Source organism: Magnolia sinica, chromosome 13 (assembly GCF_029962835.1).
Source record: "Magnolia sinica isolate HGM2019 chromosome 13, MsV1, whole genome shotgun sequence".
In the NCBI taxonomy this organism is placed as follows: Eukaryota; Viridiplantae; Streptophyta; class Magnoliopsida; order Magnoliales; family Magnoliaceae; genus Magnolia; species Magnolia sinica.
In genome coordinates this window covers 33,722,775-33,745,132 of record NC_080585.1, presented here as the reverse complement: position 1 = coordinate 33,745,132, position 22,358 = coordinate 33,722,775, and the positions used below count along the sequence as shown (strand labels likewise).

Below are 22,358 nucleotides of genomic sequence, written 5' to 3'. Positions count from 1 at the left end.
TTCATTGTTTCCTCCACATTCAATAATGTGCAAAACAATCTATCAAAGTTACTAATGTGAGTGTCAACATCAACCCCCTCCGTCATATTCAGATTGAACAACTGAAGCTTCAAGTACAAACGATTCTTAAGAGATTTCTTCGCGAGATATTATCTACTTTCGCTCATATACTTCAATTTTATCTCTCATGACATTATAGAGGACCTCATCCGTTAAGCACAATTGGATAGAAGTTCTAGCCTTCTTATCCATGTTGTTCTATTCATCTTTAGTCATAGATTCCAGTCGCTTTTCAAAGAGGACATTGTCTAATCCTTGCTGAACTAGGATATCGGTCATCTTAATTTTCCATAGTTCAAAATTGTTTTTACCAGAATATTTTTTTACATCAAACTTCGGGTTAGATGCCATTGATACATTGCTTTAAGATTCAATCTGCTTCCTAATGTTATCTCTGATACCACTTGTTGGGAAACCGCGGAAGCACACAGATGAATTAACAAAGTACTACCAATCACACAACTAAGTCCAAACACAAACCATCCAAATTTTACATGGAAAAACCCTTTCAAGAAAAACCATGGCACAGAGCAATGAGTAATAAACTATAAAAGCATAAATACAAGAGATTGAGTGTTAGCGATTTGAAAAGGCCTCAAATCTACCTCATAATCCCAAGCTATAATCTTGAAACCCTCGTGAACGAATTAAAAATCCTAAAACTCCAATACTCTTTTCCAAATCTCGATTATACTTGATATATATAGTATCATATAGTATCACAATAGGAATAGGAAACAAATTTCACATTTACGCAATTCTGTATGCGCGTTGAATGGCGCCTTCGATTGGACTTCGATGGCATCAGTGATCTATTAATGGCATCGAACACCTTGGTTGACATCAAGTAAAACATCAAACCGTTCCAACAACAAAACATGGATTTTTTGAATTTTTTTTCAATGGCATCGAATATCTGTTGATGACATCGACATCTGCTCAATGGCATCGAGTAGCCTGTCAATGCCATCGACAGACCCTGTTGTTTACAGATTTAAGATCTCAACAACATTTAAAATATCTAAAGGTATCTTAAAAGGACTTATGGCTTTAATCTTCATTACTAAAGGTCTCATGTTGTAATTGAAGACTACAGTAATGCTGATTAGAATTCATGGAGAGATGATTCTAAATCTACTAGTGCTTATATTTTTACCATGGCAGGCAATGTTATTTCATGGAAATGAAAGAAATAAACCCGTATGGCTCTTTCCACTATGGAATTAGAACTAGTTAATTTGGGAGCAGTTGATAAGGAGGTAGAATAGGTAAAATAAATTATTAATAGATATGAACCTTTTTGGTGAAATTGTTGTTATAGGAAAAATCGGACTGACCTGACAACCAAGAATAAAACAGAGGGATCATAGGAAACCTCAGAGAAGGGCGGATTATCGACCTGGCCTCAAGTGTTAACCAATGACTTTGGAGGTCAGCCTTGTTCGCCGACCTCAAAAGATGACCTCGACCTCAGGTACCAACCTCAGTCTCGAGGGATGACCTTGACCATCAACTTTGAGGACTAGCCTCGACAATAGACCTCAACCTCGGAGGTCGGCCTCAGATACCGACTTCCGCCTCTGGTGCCAACCTCGACCTCGAATATTGAGCTCGGCCTCGAAATAGAAAGAAGAATCCTCATCGTATATGAGTGAGATTGCCTCTCGAGATCTCCGCTGAAGATCACGCTGATCGAAGTAAAGTCAGAGATATTCTTGGAATTAGAGTTCGACTATAATACAGGCCCCTCAAATCAACTCAGATACGCAGACCATCTAGAAAGCCTATAAATACACCCCCTACCATAGGTAAAGGTACACAAATACACCGATTCTACTACACTTAGTATGAGTCCATACGCCTGACTTAAGCATCGGAGAGTCCCCGATCTTAACCGACGCCTTAAGTGTATCCTCTTGCACATACCTCCATTAAATCACGGGTACTCAATGACTCACAAGAGTTGAAGCAAGATCGACCATATTTCAGCATCAACTATTACCACCACCAATATTCAATCACTCATGGTAACCATAAGATAGCTAACAGCCCTCGTTATCATGAAAAATCTAGACAAATCCATCTAAAGAATGCTGATATGATACAATTATTAAATAATGATGTGATAACTCAAAATTTTATAAGATCTAATAAGAATATAATGCATCCATTAACAAATGATCTAGCTAGCAAAAAGAGTCCAAAAAATATCAAGGGAAATAAAACTTAAAACTTATTTTAAAAATAATTTAAAAAAAAAAAAAAAATCAATGAAAATAGCAATCCAATGTAAGAACGGTGGATCTTAAAAATTAGGTTCAATGCAGATGTGGTAGGTTTATATGGCAAACCGAATGAATGGAATATGGAAGTTTTGTCGGAGAGTTGGCCAGAAGAGAGCTCGACATGTAAGCTCTCAAGTCGCGAGGATATGGTACAATAGGCAAAGACTCTCTAAGGAGTATATGGTACAAATTAGGGTGGAGCTGAATGAAAGTATTGCGGATTGCAATATTTGCTGCCCATGTTGATGGATGGCCTCACCAAATTGGGGAATGGTAGAGCTAGCAACAAAACATTCACGCACCTAACACTAGAAATCAAGAGCTATCTGGTTGTAGATAATGCAAGCATGGCAGCATCTGGAATTATAAGATTCTCAAAGGCCGAAATCTAGTGGTCCCCACCTTGTTAACGTCCCTAAAACCTAAGCTTCCAATCAATAGCATGATAATGGACCATCAAGATTGACTGGAGAAACAAAAATAGGTCCAATCATCATATTGAAGATAGATAGATACCACTTTGCATTTCTTATGATTCAAAAGTAACATTTTGATTTGATCATGCTAATCAAGTAATTTATGTCACATAAACTCCGAGCAGTTGTAGCAAATTGGCCTCACTCAAAGGGTTAGGATCATCTTATCGGCATGGTTCTTGCACCATGACTTGCCCCTAGCTATATAAATAAATGAATGGTTCAGATAGACAATAAGCTTACCCTTGTGCCATTTAATGTCACCATCTAGCAAAACACAAAACCCAAAACCCTACGGGCGTGTTCCTTTTAAGAGTGGAATATATAGATCATGTATGGGTCGTTCCTCTTATGTTTAGGAGTAGAAGATGTTGTCAATTAATCAAAAGCAAGGGGAGTGTTTCAAAACATCCCTCTTTATTGTATGTAATTGGCCTGAGAGGTGGTTGTACCCTTTTCACCTTGTTAAATTTTCCTATCTCGAGAGTTCTCTAAAGAAGAGAAGGTGAAGTGTATATATATTTCAGCATCTATGCTTTACCTAATTTAGATACATCGTCTAAGCGCTGCCTCTTTTGAGAGAAATTCAACGAGTTCTTTTACAAACACACAAGGGCTTATGCGATAGGGTTCAGCACCTATGTTAAGAGCTCTGAGAAGCTTAAAATCACCTGAGCACTGGTCTCTTTTGCACCACCCGCTACTCTCTGAGAACAACTTTTTAAGGACTCAAATGCCTAAAAGTGCAATGGATCTCTTGGCTAATCCACAACTAGGCTGCTGCTCCATGTTGCTTCTAAACATTTATATTGTTGAAGATATCTCGCTTAGACATGGAGGCTTGATAATCCAATGTGCACGTCAACCACCCCACATCTCCATCATGATGGCCCTAGCCGTTTAAATGTCATCTTTCAGATAAAAGGACTGGTCCACTCATCACATGTGCCAGTGAACAAAACAAAATGGACACAGGAAAATTCTTTTAGGCCCATCTGATCAGTCAACTAGCCTAATTCTTAGGCCCATATGCTTGCAGATTGCGCCGTACCTAATGGACTCTTTGAATCTCAAACATATATGTTAGTGGCTGTTGTTGGATTAGCTAAGCCCTTTTGACATCACACATTCCCATTCCCTCATGTTAAAAGTGGTGGACCAAGATAGAACAATATCTTCTTCCTGAATGTAATGGAAGATATTTACGATCCTCGGCCAAGCATCTGTGTGGTGCCATCAGACCTTGAGTCTGTACAAGTGGGGCCCACAGTACAATTATATTCCAGATAAAGAGGCCCACCATGGATGGACCACGTCTCAGAATTCTCCCAAATTTCAAGATCAAGACAGATTCTTCAGTTTCCAATAATAATAATAATAATAATAATAATAATAAATTCCTTACCAGCCAAGCTGCAATAAAAACAGATAAAAGAATGACACATCTCACTTCCAACTCGATCCAGCACACCGAATCGTCCGTTATGTCAGCACTAGTCATACCACAATATTTTTTGCCTTCCATTGTTTCCATGCCTTCCGAACATCCTCCAACTCTGCATCTGGAATGCTTGTGTTAGCATCCAAATTATCAACCCATTCCTTCCATGGAGATTTTGATGGGTCCAAAAACTTTGAGACTTGCGGCAACAGCACAGAAGAATAGAACTCATTGACTACCCTGAGAATGTCTTCGGATTCGACCAGACTCCGCACTTCAGGCCGGATTATATTGCCTGGGCGGTTCCTCACCGAGAACTGGTTGCCCCTCAAGATGAGGACTTCAGAAGGGGCAAGAGGTAGAACTATCCGTGAGAACTTGGACAAGGACATTTCTACAATGTCATGGGGTAGCAGCTTCCGCTTCACCGCCACTGCAGTTCCCACCATTTTGCGGATCTGAAAGTGGTAAACAAACGAGTTAAAAAGGCATAGATAAGGAAGCATGCAGAATGTAGTGGTAGAACAAGGCTGCCTGAAAATGGAATATCAAAAGCTTGAAGTGATTAGCCGAAGGTAGGGCTGGCAATGGGCTGATACTGGGTCAAGTAGAGCACACACAACACAAATTTTTTATTCATTTGGCCTGCATTATAGACCTGGGGTCCACCAACTTACTAATGGGACCTGAATTTATGCCTGGAATGCCTGGACCCACCCCAGTGACAAATCGACCCAGACAACCTCACACTGGGCCATAGTTGGAAAAAGGTCGTTAGACCTGGCCCTCAGCCAAGCTATTTGGACACTTACTGTGAGTCCATACACCAACACTGTTTGGACATTATTGTTTGAAATGAGCATACTTCCTTAAAAACAAGAGATGGAATGAAATAGGTAGATCTGTGATTTAATATTCACATTCACCACAAGCTAAATGGTTCTGTTGTCATGGGTCTGGGGATCTACATAACATAGCACGACAGCAATGAATACCCTATATATCTAGTGAAAGTTTTCACAATGTTAACATTTTTTGAATTCTCTTCCTATGTTTAAATACATGCTTCCTTTTCTACTTACGGTAAGAGAACAATACAAAATGTTATATTGTCTTACGGCAAGTAGAAAAAAGAAAGTTGTATTAATCAGTCAGGGTGCCAGTCAATTCACTGCCTTCTATATAAATAGTAGTCCCAACATCATAAAAAATCATCAACATTAACAAGAATGTATTGAAACTATGAAAATAGTCTGTAAGTGACATTCCAAGGCTTTTATTCATTAACAGCCGTACTGGCATGTCAGGCATGTAACTTTCCAAACAAACTGCAAAAATAAAGGATGTATTAATCAGTCAGGGCAGAACTTAATATCAAATGCCATTTACATGAATAGTAGTTCCAAAGCATGAGATCAAGGATTTTATTTATTATTTATTATTTATTATTTATTATTATGATTTTGTTAAGGAAAATGCATCCAGAGTAACAGAAATGCATTTGATGTAAATACGATATAAGCTTAATTTTAAGGACATTCATAGTTTTACTAATAACAGCAGTGGCATGTCAAACAAAAACAATAGGAATCAGATAAAAATGAAAAAAAAAAAAAAAAAAAACCCAACAAACAAAGAAATAAACCCACCCCCCATCTTCACCAATCAAGTTGAGAGTCAAAATCAATGCCCTTCATATACATCTTTGGGTATGCAGCCCTAGTATTTTAAATACTGTGTAGCGTATAGCATAGCTTTCAACCTTCTATAGTCATGTCGTAAGCTACATGATACTTATATTTTTTAATTAAAATAATAGAAAAAATGATTAAATGTAAAACTAATTTTAAATAGCAAACAAATTAAAGAAAAATGCCTAGGAAAAAATATTTCATTTTTCAAGTAAGAGCATGTTCAAAACAAGTTTAACTCATATGTAAGCCATACTAATCACATCAATAAGTTTCTAAGACAATTAGCTTCGTTAATGTCTAAATAAAAGTATCAAATACGATCAAAACAATAAAAACCACGTCTCAAGTTCCTAATTAGTCACCAACAAAAAGAGAGTATACAATCTCACAAGTCAAAACAACAAATACAACAACTCTATAAACCAAGAAACCACACTATAAATCAGGGTGGGAGTCAATATCAATGCCCTTCATATACATCTTTGGTTTTATAGCCCCAGTATTTTAAATAGTGAATAGTGTATAGCATAGTGTTTAACCTTCTATAGTCGTACATGATACTTATATTTTTTAATTAAAACAATACAAAAAATGATTAAATGTAAAAATAAATTTAAATAGCAAACAAATTAAAGAAAAATGGCTAGGAAAAAAATATTTCGTTTTTCAAGTAAAAGCATAAAATTTATTTTGTTCTCATACACCACCATGCAATCACTTACACTCCAAAAGTGCACAATAAGGAAATTTCATCAAAATTAAAAGTGAAATGTAGCAAAACTATGTAACTAGTACATAAGTAAAATTTAAGGTCCTTTATGAACAACCCATCTTGGCATGTCAGGCTCACAAGTAACACCTGCACTGTTAACCAGACTTGTCGGCAAAAATTATACAATGGCAAACCTATATGAGATCCAGGTCATTTATTAAACAGGCCACAATGTTGTAGCTTTAACCTAGGAATAAGGCTGGTTCGAGCCATGCATACAAAAGCAATAAATGGTCAAGGAAAAGGCCAAAAGTTCAAATTGAATCAAACATTTAGCCCATCTGATGAGTGACCAACATGATTTTTGGGTCGGGGCACTACGTGACCACTTGATGAACAACTTGGATGTCATACACTTTTTACTTTTGACACATTTAATCAAGGGTCCATTTGGCAATTGTTATCTAATCTAATAAGAGCTAGAGAATTAGGACTTTTTGTACTAAGCTCATGTTTTACAATAAGCTCATTTGGTAAAATCACATTTACATAACTGAGAAAAGTTCTTATTTGAAATAAGCACATTTAGTAAAACATCAAAATAATATTTTTTTTTTAAAGGAAAGTTGCTGTCATTTTTAAAAATTGCAACAATTCCATTATAATCAATGTGGACTATTCGTTTTTTCTAGAAAATGATTGGTTAGCTAAAATCATCAAATCAAGAGGATTGGCCAACCAAAGGTGGGACCCACTTTCGATTTGGGTCGTCCATCATTTGGGGCCCACCTTTGATGTCCAACATCAACTGGCCCACCTTTGATGTGGACCATCCATCATGTGGGCCCAGCTTTGATGTGGGTCATACATCATGTGGGCCCACCTTTGATGTGGGTTATCATCGTTTGGGGCCCACTTTTGGTGTCCATCATCCACCTTGGATATGGGTCATATCCATCATGTGAGACCTTGGATGTGGACCACTTATCAAGTGAGGCCACTCGATGTGGACCGTCCATCATGTTGGGCTACACTTTGATGTGGGCCATCCATCATGTGGGGCCCAGTTTTGATATGAACTGTCCATTATGTGCGCACACCTTGATGGGGGCCACCTATCTTGTGGGGCCCCACCTTCAATATGGATTGCCCATCATATGAGCCCACCTTCAATGTCAATCGTCCATCATGTGGGCCCACCTTTAATGTCAACTGTCCATCATGTGGGCCCACCTTCAATTGTCCACCATCCATCATGTGGGCCCACCTTTGATGTGATGGGAGATAGCATAAAGAGGAGAGGAGGGAAATATGGAAATTTCTTAAGTTCAGGGATAAACTTGTCTCAAAAACAGCCAGAAAATGGCTAACTGCTTTAGCAAAATAATCTCTTTAAAAAAAAGTAAACTTTCTATACCTAAAGAATTATGAGGCAAAACCTCTTATGTCTAAGTTAGAATATTTAAAATTAGATCATTACCAAGCAATTTATTTTCGAAAATAGATTTTTTATTTTTTTATTTTTTTAATATTTAGAAATAAGCAAATAAGCACTTATTGTAGAGATGCCAAATGGCTCCCAAGCATCTAGATGTGAATCCAAAGTCACAATGGCATTTCGGAATGAGAGTGCCCTTGTTAGGTAGGTTAAATGTTGAGGAATCATATGATCCGTCACCCAAGGATGCACAGTATCCTCAAGTTTTCCATTTTTAGTTTGTATGAGTCCCACAGTTATTGATCCAGATAGCTGGAATGATGCAACCAACCATATATAGAGCAGAACACAAAAGTCTCCCTGAATTATTTATTTATTTTGGTTAGGTAAACTGGGTTTTGAACCCCAGACCTCAATATGATGAAACACACCTTGTCTACCAATGAGCTATGGGCTCGAACCTTGATCACCAATCTTGGCTCTTAACAGGTAACTGGGAATTGTTGCCATGGTTCTCTTCTTAAACATCTATATTTGTAGGCCACTAGTTGAAGGTTGAGATTGTCTTTATGAGGAGATTTTGAGTATGCTCCATCCAATCAAAGCCAATATACCAACTGACTGGATCACTCAACCACAGGGCCCGCTTGTACAAACTAAAGACCCCAGTATACTGTGGATAAATTCTGGAAGCAAATCAAACAACTCTCAAATGTTATACCTTCCACACAGTGACAAGTTTAACAGTCAAATGAGAAATAGGATTCATGACAAAAGGATTAGTTTGAAAGAACAAAACGATGGCAACTAAACTTTTAAGCAATTTTTTTCTGGGAAAGCAAAAGCAGCATTATCATAAAGAGGGGTATTGGTGCCTCAATTAAATGAGAGCGATGCAAATTGAATGCATGTGCTTTACCTGATGCAACATGAAAGACTCCCCACAGATGGAGAGTTCAATGTAAGGTATTTCCAGTGACCACTGTAGTTTCCCACAAGAACAGCGGAATATCTTCCTGAAGTGAGATGCACCAATTCTGTCCATTTCGTCAGGTTCATTTAGCCATCTTGCACGGACAACTAAAAGGGGATCCAAATCTTTTGGCCCATCCGCATGCTTTCCTCGATTGTTACCAAGGTTCTCATCATAATCACTGGTATCCGAATCTTCTTTGCTGAGATCTTGTGTAGCCTCATCATCCGCATACGTTTCTAGTATATTGTCTTCCCTGGGCTCCACTGCAGGTACTTCCTTAGGTGATCTTGTCCTTCTGAGCATGTGGCCTTTCACAGCAGGTTGTTTCCGATACTTGGCCCGTATAGTGTAATTATGGAAAGGATGCTCTCCCTGAAAAGGGTTATTTGTAAAATACACATATGGAATCAAATGGATAAGAGATCAACCAGTATTTCAACCATACTAGAAGAGAAAATTCCTGATCAGCAGCCATAGGTATATACTGTAATCAAAGTTTACTAGAGGTGTGGCACGTGCAACGCATGCAGTATTCAAAGTATCGGTATCATTACATGTATCACTGGCTAGGGATACGGAAATATGCATCAAAATCACCGAAATTATTGTCAACACCCGAAAATGTATTGCTGATCAAGGGAAGCATTGGGAAAACATGAGGAAAACAATGGAATTTTTCAACTTCAAGAGATGTTAAAATACAAATATTTGCATATTTAGGAATAATTTAAAAAATAAAAAATAAAAAATGGATACATAATAAGTTTCCATTTAATGGGGACCTAAAAGCATGTGTTGTTGGAAGAAATCAATGCAATAGTAACAAAATTGAGTTTATATAATACAAATGAAGGTACCAAACGATAACTAAGACACCTAAAAACTAAAGGAACTCAAAAACATACCTATATGGCCATCCCTCCTGCCCAAATGGAATTACGAGGTGGCTCAAAGTCAACATCTCCATCCATCCATCCATTGATCCATGCATGCATTCATACATGCATACAATGACGCATACATATTTATACACTTGCATGATCCATCCATGCATGCACACGTGCGCAAACACGCGCGTGCATTATACATCCATACATACACACACATGAGAGCATTATCCATCCAAAGGGAAGGACTGTCCGTTGATAATGTGTATCAGGAATTGCGAAAGCAGTCTTGTGCCAATCTTCTGGATGGATACCAAGTTGCCAAAATCCTACTGTATGATCAAATTTTGAAAAAAAAAAATGGGAGCATTAGAAAGCTGCTGAAACAAAGATGATCTATGAGGGATTGGAAACTTGTCATCAGCAAGGAAAGCATTGAGAGGTTGGTAGTTGATAAGCAGTCTCAATTTTCCTCGAGCTTGCTTTGCTCATTTGTTAACATACAATGCTTGGCAAGCCCACTGAGAGGTAGTGGATTCAATAAGTCCTTGGGCCAACAATTCAGCAATTTCTGCATGAGCCAGTTGGAGGTGCTCTGGTGACATTCTTGGATGAGATGCTTTTGTAGGATTTGCGTCTTCATTCCTTTTGAAAGGTAATCGTATGAAGAACTAAGAATTATGCCAGAAGGGATGAGGATGCTTGAATGCAACATGAGAGTCTGAGCAACAGTCTGTTATGAGTTTCTGTTTAATCTCTTCCAAGGAAGGCTGAAGATGGTAAAGGTTGGAGATGGAAGACCATGGTAAGATAACTTATTTATGGACGAGGCCGTGGGTAGTCCATCACACATTGTGGAGCTGATGGAGAATGTCGAACCCGATGATGAGGTCTTTGCCGGTAAGCTTGGAGGCTAGAAATTTATGGCGGACTTTGAGGTGAGGGAAGAGTTTAAGGGTAATAGTGCGGCTGATTTGGGAGGTGTGGAATGTTTTCCCATCGTCAGGGTGAAAAGCTTGGATATGAGGTTTCCACATAGCAGGAGGGAGGAGTTTGGGGTTGAGAAGAGAGGCAGAGACAACAATATCGAGAAGGGCAATAGCAGGGATGGGTTGGCTGTATGGTTCAGGCAGGATATGGACAGGAATAAGAGGGGTTGGTTGAAGTATTGGAAAGGCTTCAGAAAGGATGGCCAGAAGAGATTTAGAGGCGTCTAGAGATTGTGCATCGTTGCTGCTGGAGACTGAACATGATTCTTGTTGGAGGGCAATATCCGAGAACTCAGTATCCTTTGCCAAAGCGGTTGATTTCTGTAAGAAGGCCATGTTGCGGTTTTTTGAACTATGGGGATAATTTTGGGAGAAGTGTCCTCATTTGCCACAAAGGAAGCATCAGTCACTGTCAGTCGTATTTTGCTGAAATTGTTTCTCCTTGAAGAACTTCCATCGTTTTCGTTTATTGGAAGGAATAAGGCAAGCCAACAGTTTATTGAATTTCTTGAAATGATGCTTCTTTTTTGTAAAGCATGCATAGGTGCGGTCATCTTTGCATTTGATCGAAAGATCACGTCAGTCACATACTGAACTGAGACGTTTTCCTAGGCGGTCCATATGTTTCATGAACTTATGTTGATTGCATAGTTTCTCTACCGCTTGGATACTGAACTGATGGATCAAACTAAATGATATCTGTTGGAGATTATGGCCCTTCAGGTTGAGGAGTTTTAAGGTCTCATCTCCCAAAGGTTCAGGGAGAGAATTCAAATATGTCTGCTTAAGATTTGGATCATCAATGCCATTGAGGATATAAAATCTTCGAGACTGGGCATTATAATGTTTTTCCAGATCCTTTTTGTTAAAGGAACACAACTTGGCTTGGAGGAACTTGGCTCAAGCCGTTTCTTTGTAAGTATCCATAGATCCTACGAATTCACCAAAAAGGCCCATGAAAGCATCAACTGATTGCATCTAGAGAACTTGAAGTTGTTGATATTCTCCTTAGACTGTTCCACCAGTCTCTGAGACGTCTGGTAAGACGATCAACAAACTTTTGAATAGTGTGAGCAACCGTTGCATTTGGAGTTATATAGCTCAGCAGTACACTATGAATACATCTCAAAAATACAGCGTTGCCATTGAGATGGAGGTATGTCATCAAGATTAAAGAGATGCTTTCGGTCAATGGTTTCCGCGTGACTCATGTGGGAGTCCGACGTGGCAGAGGATAATCTGTCACTGAGTGCTCATCGTTAGAGGCCAGATGTGCAGTTGGTTGATAATCAGTTTCTGCATGCATGAAGAAATCAGTTAAATGGTTGTCTCAATTGAATGAGACCAGGGATGAAGTGGAAGTGTCAGGGACAACTTCTGTAGAGGATGAAGAAGGAAAGGCTTTTAGAATGAAGGAACCAAAGAAAAGGAACATGAGAGAGATGGGAGAAAAATGTGAGAGAGAGGGTTTGGAGAAAGAGAGAGAGAAAGCGGGATCTCTCTATTATCTAATTCAATATATATGTAGGGTTTTTTACTTTATTACATCATAACAGCCCACTTTATACAATATTTGCAAATAAGCCCACTAATATCATATCTACATAAATGACCCTACTAACTTAATATTCCAACACTCCCCCTCAAGTTGGTGTATCATGTATGAATTTCCGTCACACCAAACTCGCCAAAGATTTCTTGTAACATGGGAGAGCTAATAGCCTTCGTAAACATGCATGCCAGTTGTTCTGTAGATCTGACAAATGGAGTAGCTAGTAATCCAGAGGATATCTTCTCTTGAATGAAACGTATATCAACCTCAATGTGCAGTCCGCTGATGAAAGACTGAGTTAGACACAATATGGATGGCAACCTGATTGTCACAATAAAAAGGAATACTTGAGGTGATAGGGAAACCCAGTTCCATCATAATGGATCTCAACCACAAGAGTTCACAAGCCCCATGAGCCATATCCCTATACTCTGCTTCACTGAATCGAGATATGACTGCTTGATTTTTACTTCTCCATGTAACCAAGTTGCCACCAACGAATGTGCAATAGCCAGAAGTAGTCTTTCTGTCCATTGAGCATCCTGCCCAGTTAGCATCAGAATAGCCAGCAATATTAACATGTCCATGATTCATATGAATAATACCTACTTCTTTCTGTCCATTGAGCATCCTGCCCAGTCAGCATCAGAATAGCCAGCAATATTAACATGTCCATGATTCATATGAATAATACCATGTCCTGGACATGACTTTAGGTATCTCAATATGCGATGTACAGCATCCAAATGAGGCACCTTTGGCGAGTGCATGAATCGATTGACAATACTTATAGCTTGAGCAATGTTCGGTCTTGCAATCGTCAAGTAGAACAGTTTTCCAACTAATTTCTGATACATAACCAGATCTGTCAAACTCTCACCTTCAGATGCATATAACAGATAAAGCTAGACGAGCACCTAATTTCCCAATCTCACTCAACAAATCAAGAGTATACTTTCTTTGGGATATGAAGATGTCCTTGGATGAACGAGTAGAAAATACCACAATGGACCTAGATCTTTGATCTCAAATTCTTTGCTCAACTTTTGCTTAACTTGATCAATAAACTCCAAGTCATCCACAATCACAATAATGTCATCCACATAGACAAGTATAATAGTTATGCCTCCTTATCGAGTATGAATGAAGACAGTATGATCTACCTAACATCTTCTGAAGTCGAAGGAGAGAATGGCAGCACTAAATCTAGCAAACCAAGCTCTGAGAGATTGCTTAAGGCCATAAAGAGCCTTTTTCAACTTACACACCTTCTCAGACTCCCCCTTAAGCTGAAAACTAGAGGGCAGATCCATATACACTTCTTCCGCCAAATCGCCATGAAGGAAGGCATTTTTAACATCCAGCTGGAACAGAGGCCAATCAAGATTGGTAGCCAAGGAAATAATCAAGTAGACCGAATTCAACTTTGCCACAGGTGAGAAGGTTTCATTGTAATCAACCACAAAATGTTGTGTGGCCTTTAGCCACCAGACGAGCTTTGTAGCACTCAATAGATCCATCAGCCCGATACTTTATAGAGAACACCCACTTGCACCAAACTGTACTCTTACCTGGAGGTAATGGAACAAGAGATTGTAAAGTTCTAACAAACACATGACCCAGTCTTGCATGCCAAATGTAAGCAAATGCTTTATTGGACTCTAAACTGCATAACTGAGAAACAAATGAACGAGATGTAGTAGAAGCACTAGCAGCAGCAAACTCCCCTATCGTAAGAAGTAGAGACCACCACGCTCATACCCCGCACTAATAATCCTCTTCGTAATCAAGTCCTGATAAACACAATGAGATAGAAAGAAAGTCACACTGCGATTTAATACGCTAGTAAGACAACTAACAGATATCAAATTTCATTGAACTTAGGAATGTACAAAACATTAGATAAGGTGAGGGTAGGAGAAACTAAAATTGAGCCAACAAATTCAACTAGAGTAGAAGCCCTATCAACAAGATGAACTAAACGACTACAAGAAGTGGTGGAAGGAAGAAGACAATTGTGAGTACCAATCATATGATCAGATGCCCCAGGGAGGCATGAAGTGCAATACCTGTCATAGCAATAAAGGAAGAGGCATATGACTATGATGAGACAAATGTAGGCATGACTGATTGAGGCTGAAGGGATATGAGATGTTGAAGCTCCATCACATCTACATAGTCATAATAACATACTCCATATGAGAGGAGTCAGTAGTAGGAATGCCACAAATATCAAAGTATGTCCAATATTATCAGAAGTTGTGATGTGGGCAATAGGGCGGCCATGTAGCTTGAAACATCGTTCCCGGGAATATCCTGAATCATTGCAATAGGTACAGAAAAATCTCCCCCTACCTCCACCACGTCCTCTAGATGAGAACCCGCCTCGAGTATCTGAACCACCACTCCTATCGCCAGGTGGAACGGTAGTAGAGATAAAGGCAGTCCTTTATTGTATCAAGGTTGGAGCTGACATAACTCACCGACGGGCTTCCTCCAAATGGACTATAGAATATGTCATCTGGAGCGTAGGAAAAGGAGTTGTGGCGACAAGCTAAGTTGATGCGTGACATGAAAATTAAATATGATATGCGAGATTTCAGGTTTTAAGATCACGTTAGTTCAGAAACAATTACACAAATTCCATATCCCACATGAAAGTCCAAACATTCAATTAAGGTGAATCTATGCGGGTCTAGGCCTACACATAATAGGGTTGGATCAATAAAAATTATGAACCAAACGATACTTGAAGATAAGAAATAATCATCCACACATGCGTAGTAATCAGTCCCTAATCCAAGGGATTCACCAATTTCAAATCAAGGAACCCTAGGATAAGAAAAGGGGCACAAAATTGGAGATTTGAGTAATTTAGGGTTAGATTTAGGGATTTTGGGTGAAAGTGGAGTGAAAGAGAGGAGAGGGACAGACCAGAGAAGTACCGCACGCATGGACAACAACAATGGCCCAGACGCACATGCGTGTGATCTCGGCCGCACGTGTGTGGGGCTGACTATTCAGAAAAATGCCACATTGACCCTAGTCGGCCAGGGATGGACTCCAAAACCTCCAAATCTCAGCTCGATCCGATGTACAGTTTGTGCGTGGTGCTCCGCCAAATTTCAGCCCTCCTATATGGCCAGATTCTGAAATTCTGCTATGGGGAGGAGAATTGCCGCAATTGATGATTGATTCAAAGTGTAGATGATAGGGTGATATGAGAAGAAGGGATGGTAGAAGATGGGTAATAGAGATGGTGATGGATGGGGGCGAATCGGGATAAATGTGGCTTCGCACCATGGTAGTTAATCCTTCGATGAAGGAAGGGTTTCGCACCCAATTAGGCTTCACAACTCAGAGAGTAAGAAAACGCAGAATTTTTATTAATCTTCAATGAATCAAAAGAACTACAAGGGGTGCCTATTTATAGGAAAAACCCTATACTCCAAAACTCGCGCCATGTGCACAACCTACTATTTGGCGATGAAGTAAACTAAAATAAAAACTAATCAAAGAAATCTAAAGCGTTCACGATGTTCTAAATAACATAAATAAGCAAAATTTAAAATATGAAATCAATCCGACTAGTGGGCCACGATCAAGAGATCCCATGATGGGCTTTTCTTGGCTATCGGGCCCACTCTCTTAAACCAAAACTCCGTCTTCTAACCAGGAAGCCCTCCCTGGACGTCGTCATCGATCCAGATCGACGGTGGGGCCCTCCTTCTGACGTACGTGCGTAGGGGGGCGGCATGAGTGCCCGTGTGCGCTTGATGTCTCCATCAATTCTCCCCGGCTGCAAAGATTTCGCCACTGGCGAAATAAAACTCCTGAACCACTCCAGGATATCAAGATCAAGTCTTTGAAGCTCCTCCTCAGTGAGACACATCCTGTCTTGTAATGCCCTGAAAATCGGGGGTCGAGCATAGACTCAACTCTCGAGTTCCAAGGCATCACTTATGCAACATAGATAATGATGATTTAATGTTGTCCGTGTTAGTGCATTAAAGATGAATGTGATTAAGCCAAACAGCATATCAAACTCCAGAGACGAATAAATTTACGCAAGCGGAAGACTGTGATTGATAAATATAATGTATAAGTTGTTGTAGATCTCCAGAGTGTGAAAATGTCACCGGGTTAACCATATACATGTATACTCCCAAAGTAATCAAAATGAATATACAAGTGTCCCAAAATACAGAACAACAGTGCAAGGGCATCTAATCAGTGTCCCTGTAGCCCCGGCAATCAGGACACGGCTCACATGAACCCGCCCGATAACTGCATGTAAGAGAACGCCTCGTCGTCATCCTCGAAGTCTGGGTCCGCCTCATAGGCATCGCCAACACTTGCAGCTAAGACAGAGTCTGGTTGGTGTTTAAAACACCGTCCTAGAACATGGGAGTGAGTGATCAACTCAAAGGAACTATAAAGCAAAGGTTAACATGTTATCAAGTCAATCAAGCAGTAATGATAAAGCAGTATAGCAAACATGTCCTAGATACTCTTGTTAATGCAAGAATGATATGCGATAATGATGCATGCCCTCGCCTGCACTCCCTCAGCGTCTTCATCTTACGGCGCGCATGGCAACCACCCGAAAGTGCTCTTCCTCGCCAAAGCACATGCAATGCGGTGCATGCTCATGTTAGCCAATACTTAATTAGATTTATTCATACAGCAGTTTTGGGAAGCTAAGGTACCTCCCTTGTATCATTTCCCAAACAATGATCCATTCTAGGGTCGTCAGTCCTAGCTAGTCTCATACGATGTTGCGGTTCTAGGTCGCTACAAAGGGCTCGTCACCTGATCAGTGTAGGCCTAGTTTATACTCTAGTTGCTACGGAAAGGCTCGTCGCCTCAACGCAGTCTCAGAGTATGCTCGAGGTCACTACAAAGGGCTCGTCACCTGATCAGTGTAGGCCGACAGCTCGAATACAGTGTCCCATACCACCGTATTCGGCTCACGAGGCGGTGTTGCTCACTGGTCACTACGGGGAGGCTCGTCGCCCCAGCGTAGGCCGACAGCTCGACCACAGTGTCCCATACCACCATGTCCGGCTCATGAGTTTTAGCGGATCGAGGTACCAAGGTTAACGGGGTTTCCACTGGTGAGTTTGTTACCTTAGGTTCAAGCAATAGCGTCCATACATGGTGAACATATATCGGGTCAATCGAGTTACTTGACGAGCTCGACTGGTACAAGCGTACGTCGAGATGATTGACATGAAGTGCGTAAGCACTCCGCGTGGCCTAACCACTGTCGACAAACTCCATACGACTCGGATTCCTCGAACACATCTGTTGTGGCGAAGCTAATTCAGCCACTCGTTCGGGAACCGTTACCGATAGCCTGGACTACGTAGTAGTCCCAAACGCATGCAAATATAACAGGATAACACGTGGTAGGCATATCAAAGTTAAACAATTAATTCAAGTAACGTAACCAATTGAACATTTCACAAAATACAAGGTAAACATAATTTGCACAAATGCATTTCATGCTAAATCACACAAATTTAATCTAAGTTACATGAAGGGATATATACACATAGCTAAGGTAGTTGAGAATCTTACCTCAACACCTATATAACATACACTTTACTAAATATTTACTCATCCAAACATTTTCACAAACACTTAGACTACACACATCAACATACATGACGTATGTTGATCACAACATGTATTAGGGCAAATCCTTTCACTAAGGAGTTGTCACGAATACAACACGCATATATCCACGACAGATAATCATGGCAAGCAGGGATTCAAATTCCATACTCATTCAATCATTTCCACAAACACTTAGACTACACACTTCAACCTATACGGTACAACTCAGGTATAAGCTATATTAGGGCAAATCCTTTCATAAGGAGTTGTCACGAATTCAACAATCACATGTTCACGGTGAATAATCATAGCAAGCACAAAACCAAATTCCCGACATATTCCGTCATTTCAACCTACACATGGAATAGCCTATATTCAACATAGTTCATATATAACCGTAAAGCGAGGAAAACAGCGTATCTAACATGTGAAACAGCAACCCAGTCGGTTTTAAATCATTAACCGACATTGAAAGCCTTGAAAACCATAACCTATAGGTTTATAGTCCGTACCTTTCGCCGGTAAACTCGTAACGGATTCAGTTTGAACACTCCGCCCTCGTCTACGGCACAACGACAACCTATAGTATGAAATAGGTTAGCTATTTCATCACATACCCTATCTGAATCCCTAAAACAGATTAGGGTTAGGATTTCTTACCCGAAAACGAAATCAGAATTGCCAGAATAGCGATACGGTAGTGGTAGCTAAGCACGTGGAATGGCGAGATTGAGTCCCGAGAACAATCTCCCACTCTCTCTCTCTCTCTCTCTCTCTCTCTCTCTCTCTCTCTCTCCTTCTCTTTTCTCTCTCTTCTCTCTCTTCTCTCTCTAGGGTTTGCAAATTCGTATGTGAAGGGAGAGAGGGTTTAAGGCCCTTATATAGGCTCAAACGTGAGCTCAATGGCCCTAGGGCCATGGTATACTTATGTTATAGCCAAAACTCATCTGTTTCAGCTCAACGGAGCACTTCTAGAGGCCCATTTTCTGCATGTAGTCGGACTTAAGCTCCCTGACATTGGATCTAGGTCAAGCTAAGTTTTTGGTCCGATCGAATTTACAGATCAACCGCGGCGGACCAGTTTCAATTCAACAATCACCGGTACTCGATCAGGGCCACAAGTGCACTGACATGGGTTGGAAATTTTCCCTGATCCAAGGGTGTAATTGGGTCAGATTCTGACGGTTTGAATCCTTAGATTTGGCCCGCAAGTGAGACGACTCAATTCACTTAAGTTTCAGTTCTCTTTCTAAAGGAATTCGCGTTTCTCACACACTTTGATCCGGGCTCAAGTTGTGCATTTCTAGATACTATTAGGACTTGATTTCTGAGGTGGTAGTCAAGTCCAGCAAGGCGGTCATAACCGTATGGTTTCGTCGTAATTGGACTTTCGACGCGCGGTCCAAGTCCGATACGGAGTTTCGGTGTGCTCCCGAGAGCAACTGGGATTAGAGATTGATCCTAAGTTTTACGATAATGTAGCGGTAATGATTCTACACGTTTTGGGTCTTGCAAATCATATTTAAAGTGATTAGTGTTAATTTCACAGATACTCTAGTTTAGCACTAGCTAATTCTCGCCTAATTGCTAAAGAATTTGGTCCTAAGTGATTTCTGCCTGAGGTGAAACTCGGGTCTTTGCACGGATTTTTCCGAGACGTTACATGTCTAAAGCTGGGCGTGACTTCCATTTAGCCACGTACTTCTGAAACCCACCGTCCGACGTTGAAACTATCTGATGGTCCAGGATATCCTCTATTTCCTTTTTGGGTGTGTGAAGGTTAGGTATAGGAGGTAGAGACTAGAAAAATGAGTCGGGAAGGATAGGTATGGGAGGTTGAGGCTAGGAAGATGGGTCGGGACGGGTAGGTATGGGAGGTAGAGGCTGGGAAAATGAGTCGAGACGAGTAGGTATGGGATGTAGAGGCTGGGAAAATGGGTTGGGAAGGGTAGGTATGGGAGATAGAGGCTAGGAAAATGGGTCTGGATGGGTAGGTATAGGACGTAGAGGCTGGGAAAATGGGTCTGGAAGGGTAGGCATTGGAGGTAAAGGCTGGGAAGAAAGGTCAGGAAGAGTAGGTGTGAGAGGTAGAGGCTGGAAAAATGGGTCGGGAATGGGCCATGGTTCAAGGGATAAATAGGGGGAATCAGGATGGGTGGACGAAGGGCCAGACGAAGTATCAGTGGTCCCCTGAAAAGTAACTAAATCCTCCACATCGGATGTGAAACTAATTCCCATGAAATGTGGAAGATTTACCTCATACACATTGAGACCGTTTCGTTTTATAATTTTGAAGGGTCTAGCGCTACGCGCGTGTTACTTACTAACGGCCCTCGGAGGGTACCGCTCGGGTTGATGTGGACCATCACAAAGTCCCCAATATTGAATCCTTTGAAACGTTTATGCTGGTCTGTAGAAAATGTGCAATGTTCATTACTAATCATGATCTTCTGCCTGATTTCTTGATGTCATGAATGAATGTGATGCGCAAAAGGCTCTGCAAACTTTGACAGCCGACGGGACAGTGGCATAGGGACAAGATCAATAGGTTTCCTAGGTTTATAATCAGTAACGACTTCACGAGGACTTAGACCTGTGGACCTATCGACAGAACTATTCAACGTAAACTAGACTGTAGGTATTACGGTATCCCATGTTTTTGTATGCTCTATATCCATCTTAGGGGGAGACTCATCCGGTAGATCATTAGGAAAGACATCACGTAACTCATCCATTACCAGAATGGCCTCAGTGGGTAACTCTACACTAGCCTCTGGTGCACTCTCTCCAGCCACAAGGCCGCACATGTTGTACCCCTCAAAATAGTGGTCTTGATGTCTCTCATAGGGTGGGTGCGTGGGTGCACACCCATAATTGATTCCTTGACCAACTTCATTCATTGGTCTATCCTCCAGGCCACCCGCCTGAGATTGGACATCTACCCCAATGGTGGGGTTTGTCCTGGCGATGGTCTTTAGTTGGGTAATACGTACATCAAGCTGTTCAAAGCATTGGTCCATTTCTAAGCGCTTAATCAGAAATTCCAACTTCTAGGACAGCTTGTTTAGTGACTCTTTCAATTGTTCCATGTTTAGTATAGGGTGCCAACCAAAATTCAGCAATATAATTGTCAAAATATAAGATTTTTTTTTTTAAGAAACAACCTAATTTCTAAAAACGAAAAAGGAAAGTTTTTAAAACAAGTTAGGAAAGTTTCTTTAAAAAAAAAAAAAAAACAAATTAGGAAAGTTTCTAAAGAAAAGCAACCTAGTTTCTAAAAAAGAAAAAGGAGAGGAAATTAGTTTCTAAAAACAGATTAAGAAAGTTCCTAAAAAAACAGAAAAGGAAAGTTTCTAAACCTAGAAATAGAAAACTAAGTTCTAAAATAATTCAAATAAAGGGATAACAGAAAATTTCAGTAGCTTATCTCAGGGTTTATGGACCTCTAAACAGCCATATACGATGAGAATTGATGCGTAATGGACATAAACAACCAAACCCTAAACATGTAATGAATTCCCCTACAATAACCCTAGGCTTTGATACCAAATTTGATGCAGGACATGAAAATTAAATATGATATGCGAGATTTCAGGCTTAAGATCACGTTAGTTCAGAAACAATTACACAAATTCCATATCCCACATGAAAGTCCAAACATTCAATTAAGGTAAATCTATGTGGGTCCAGGCCTACACATGATAGGGCTGGATCAATAAAAATTATGAACCAAATGATACTTAAAGATAAGAAATAATCATCCACACATGCGTAGTAATCAGTCCCTAATCCAAGGGATTCACCAATTTCAAATCAAGGAACCCTAGGATAAGAAAATGAGCACAAAATTGGAGATTTGAGTAATTTAGGATTAGGTTTAGAGATTTGGGGTGAAAGCGGAGTGAAAGATAGGAGAGAGACGAACCAGAGAAGTACCGCACGCATGGACAACAACAATGGCCCAGACGCACATGCGTGTGATCTCGGCCGCACGTGTGTGGGGCCTACTATTCAGAAAAAGGCCACCTTGGCCCTAGTCGACCAAGGATGGACTCCAAAACCCTCAAATCTCAGCTCGATCCGATGTACAGTTTGTGCGTGATGCTCCCCCGAAGTTTCAACCCTCCTGTAGGGCCAGATTCTAAAATTCTGCTACAGGGAGGAGAATTGTTGCAATAGATGATTGATTCGAAGTGTAGATGATGGGGTGAGATGAGAAGAAGGGA

General features: G+C 40.3%; 1 protein-coding gene across 1 annotated transcript in view; it reads right to left on the bottom strand.

The window, feature by feature from the left end:
* Positions 1-4,196: 4,196 nt before the first annotated feature.
* Positions 4,197-22,358, bottom strand: part of LOC131223524 (putative tRNA pseudouridine synthase) — a 62,555-nt gene continuing 44,393 nt past the window's right edge. Inside the window, exons 6-7 of the mRNA XM_058218963.1 lie at positions 9,026-9,454; positions 4,197-4,720 (exon numbers count right to left, since the gene is read on the bottom strand). Of these exons, the coding sequence (XP_058074946.1) occupies positions 4,319-4,720; positions 9,026-9,454 (831 nt within the window). The 3' untranslated portion in view covers positions 4,197-4,318. The remainder of the gene's footprint in view (positions 4,721-9,025; positions 9,455-22,358) is intronic.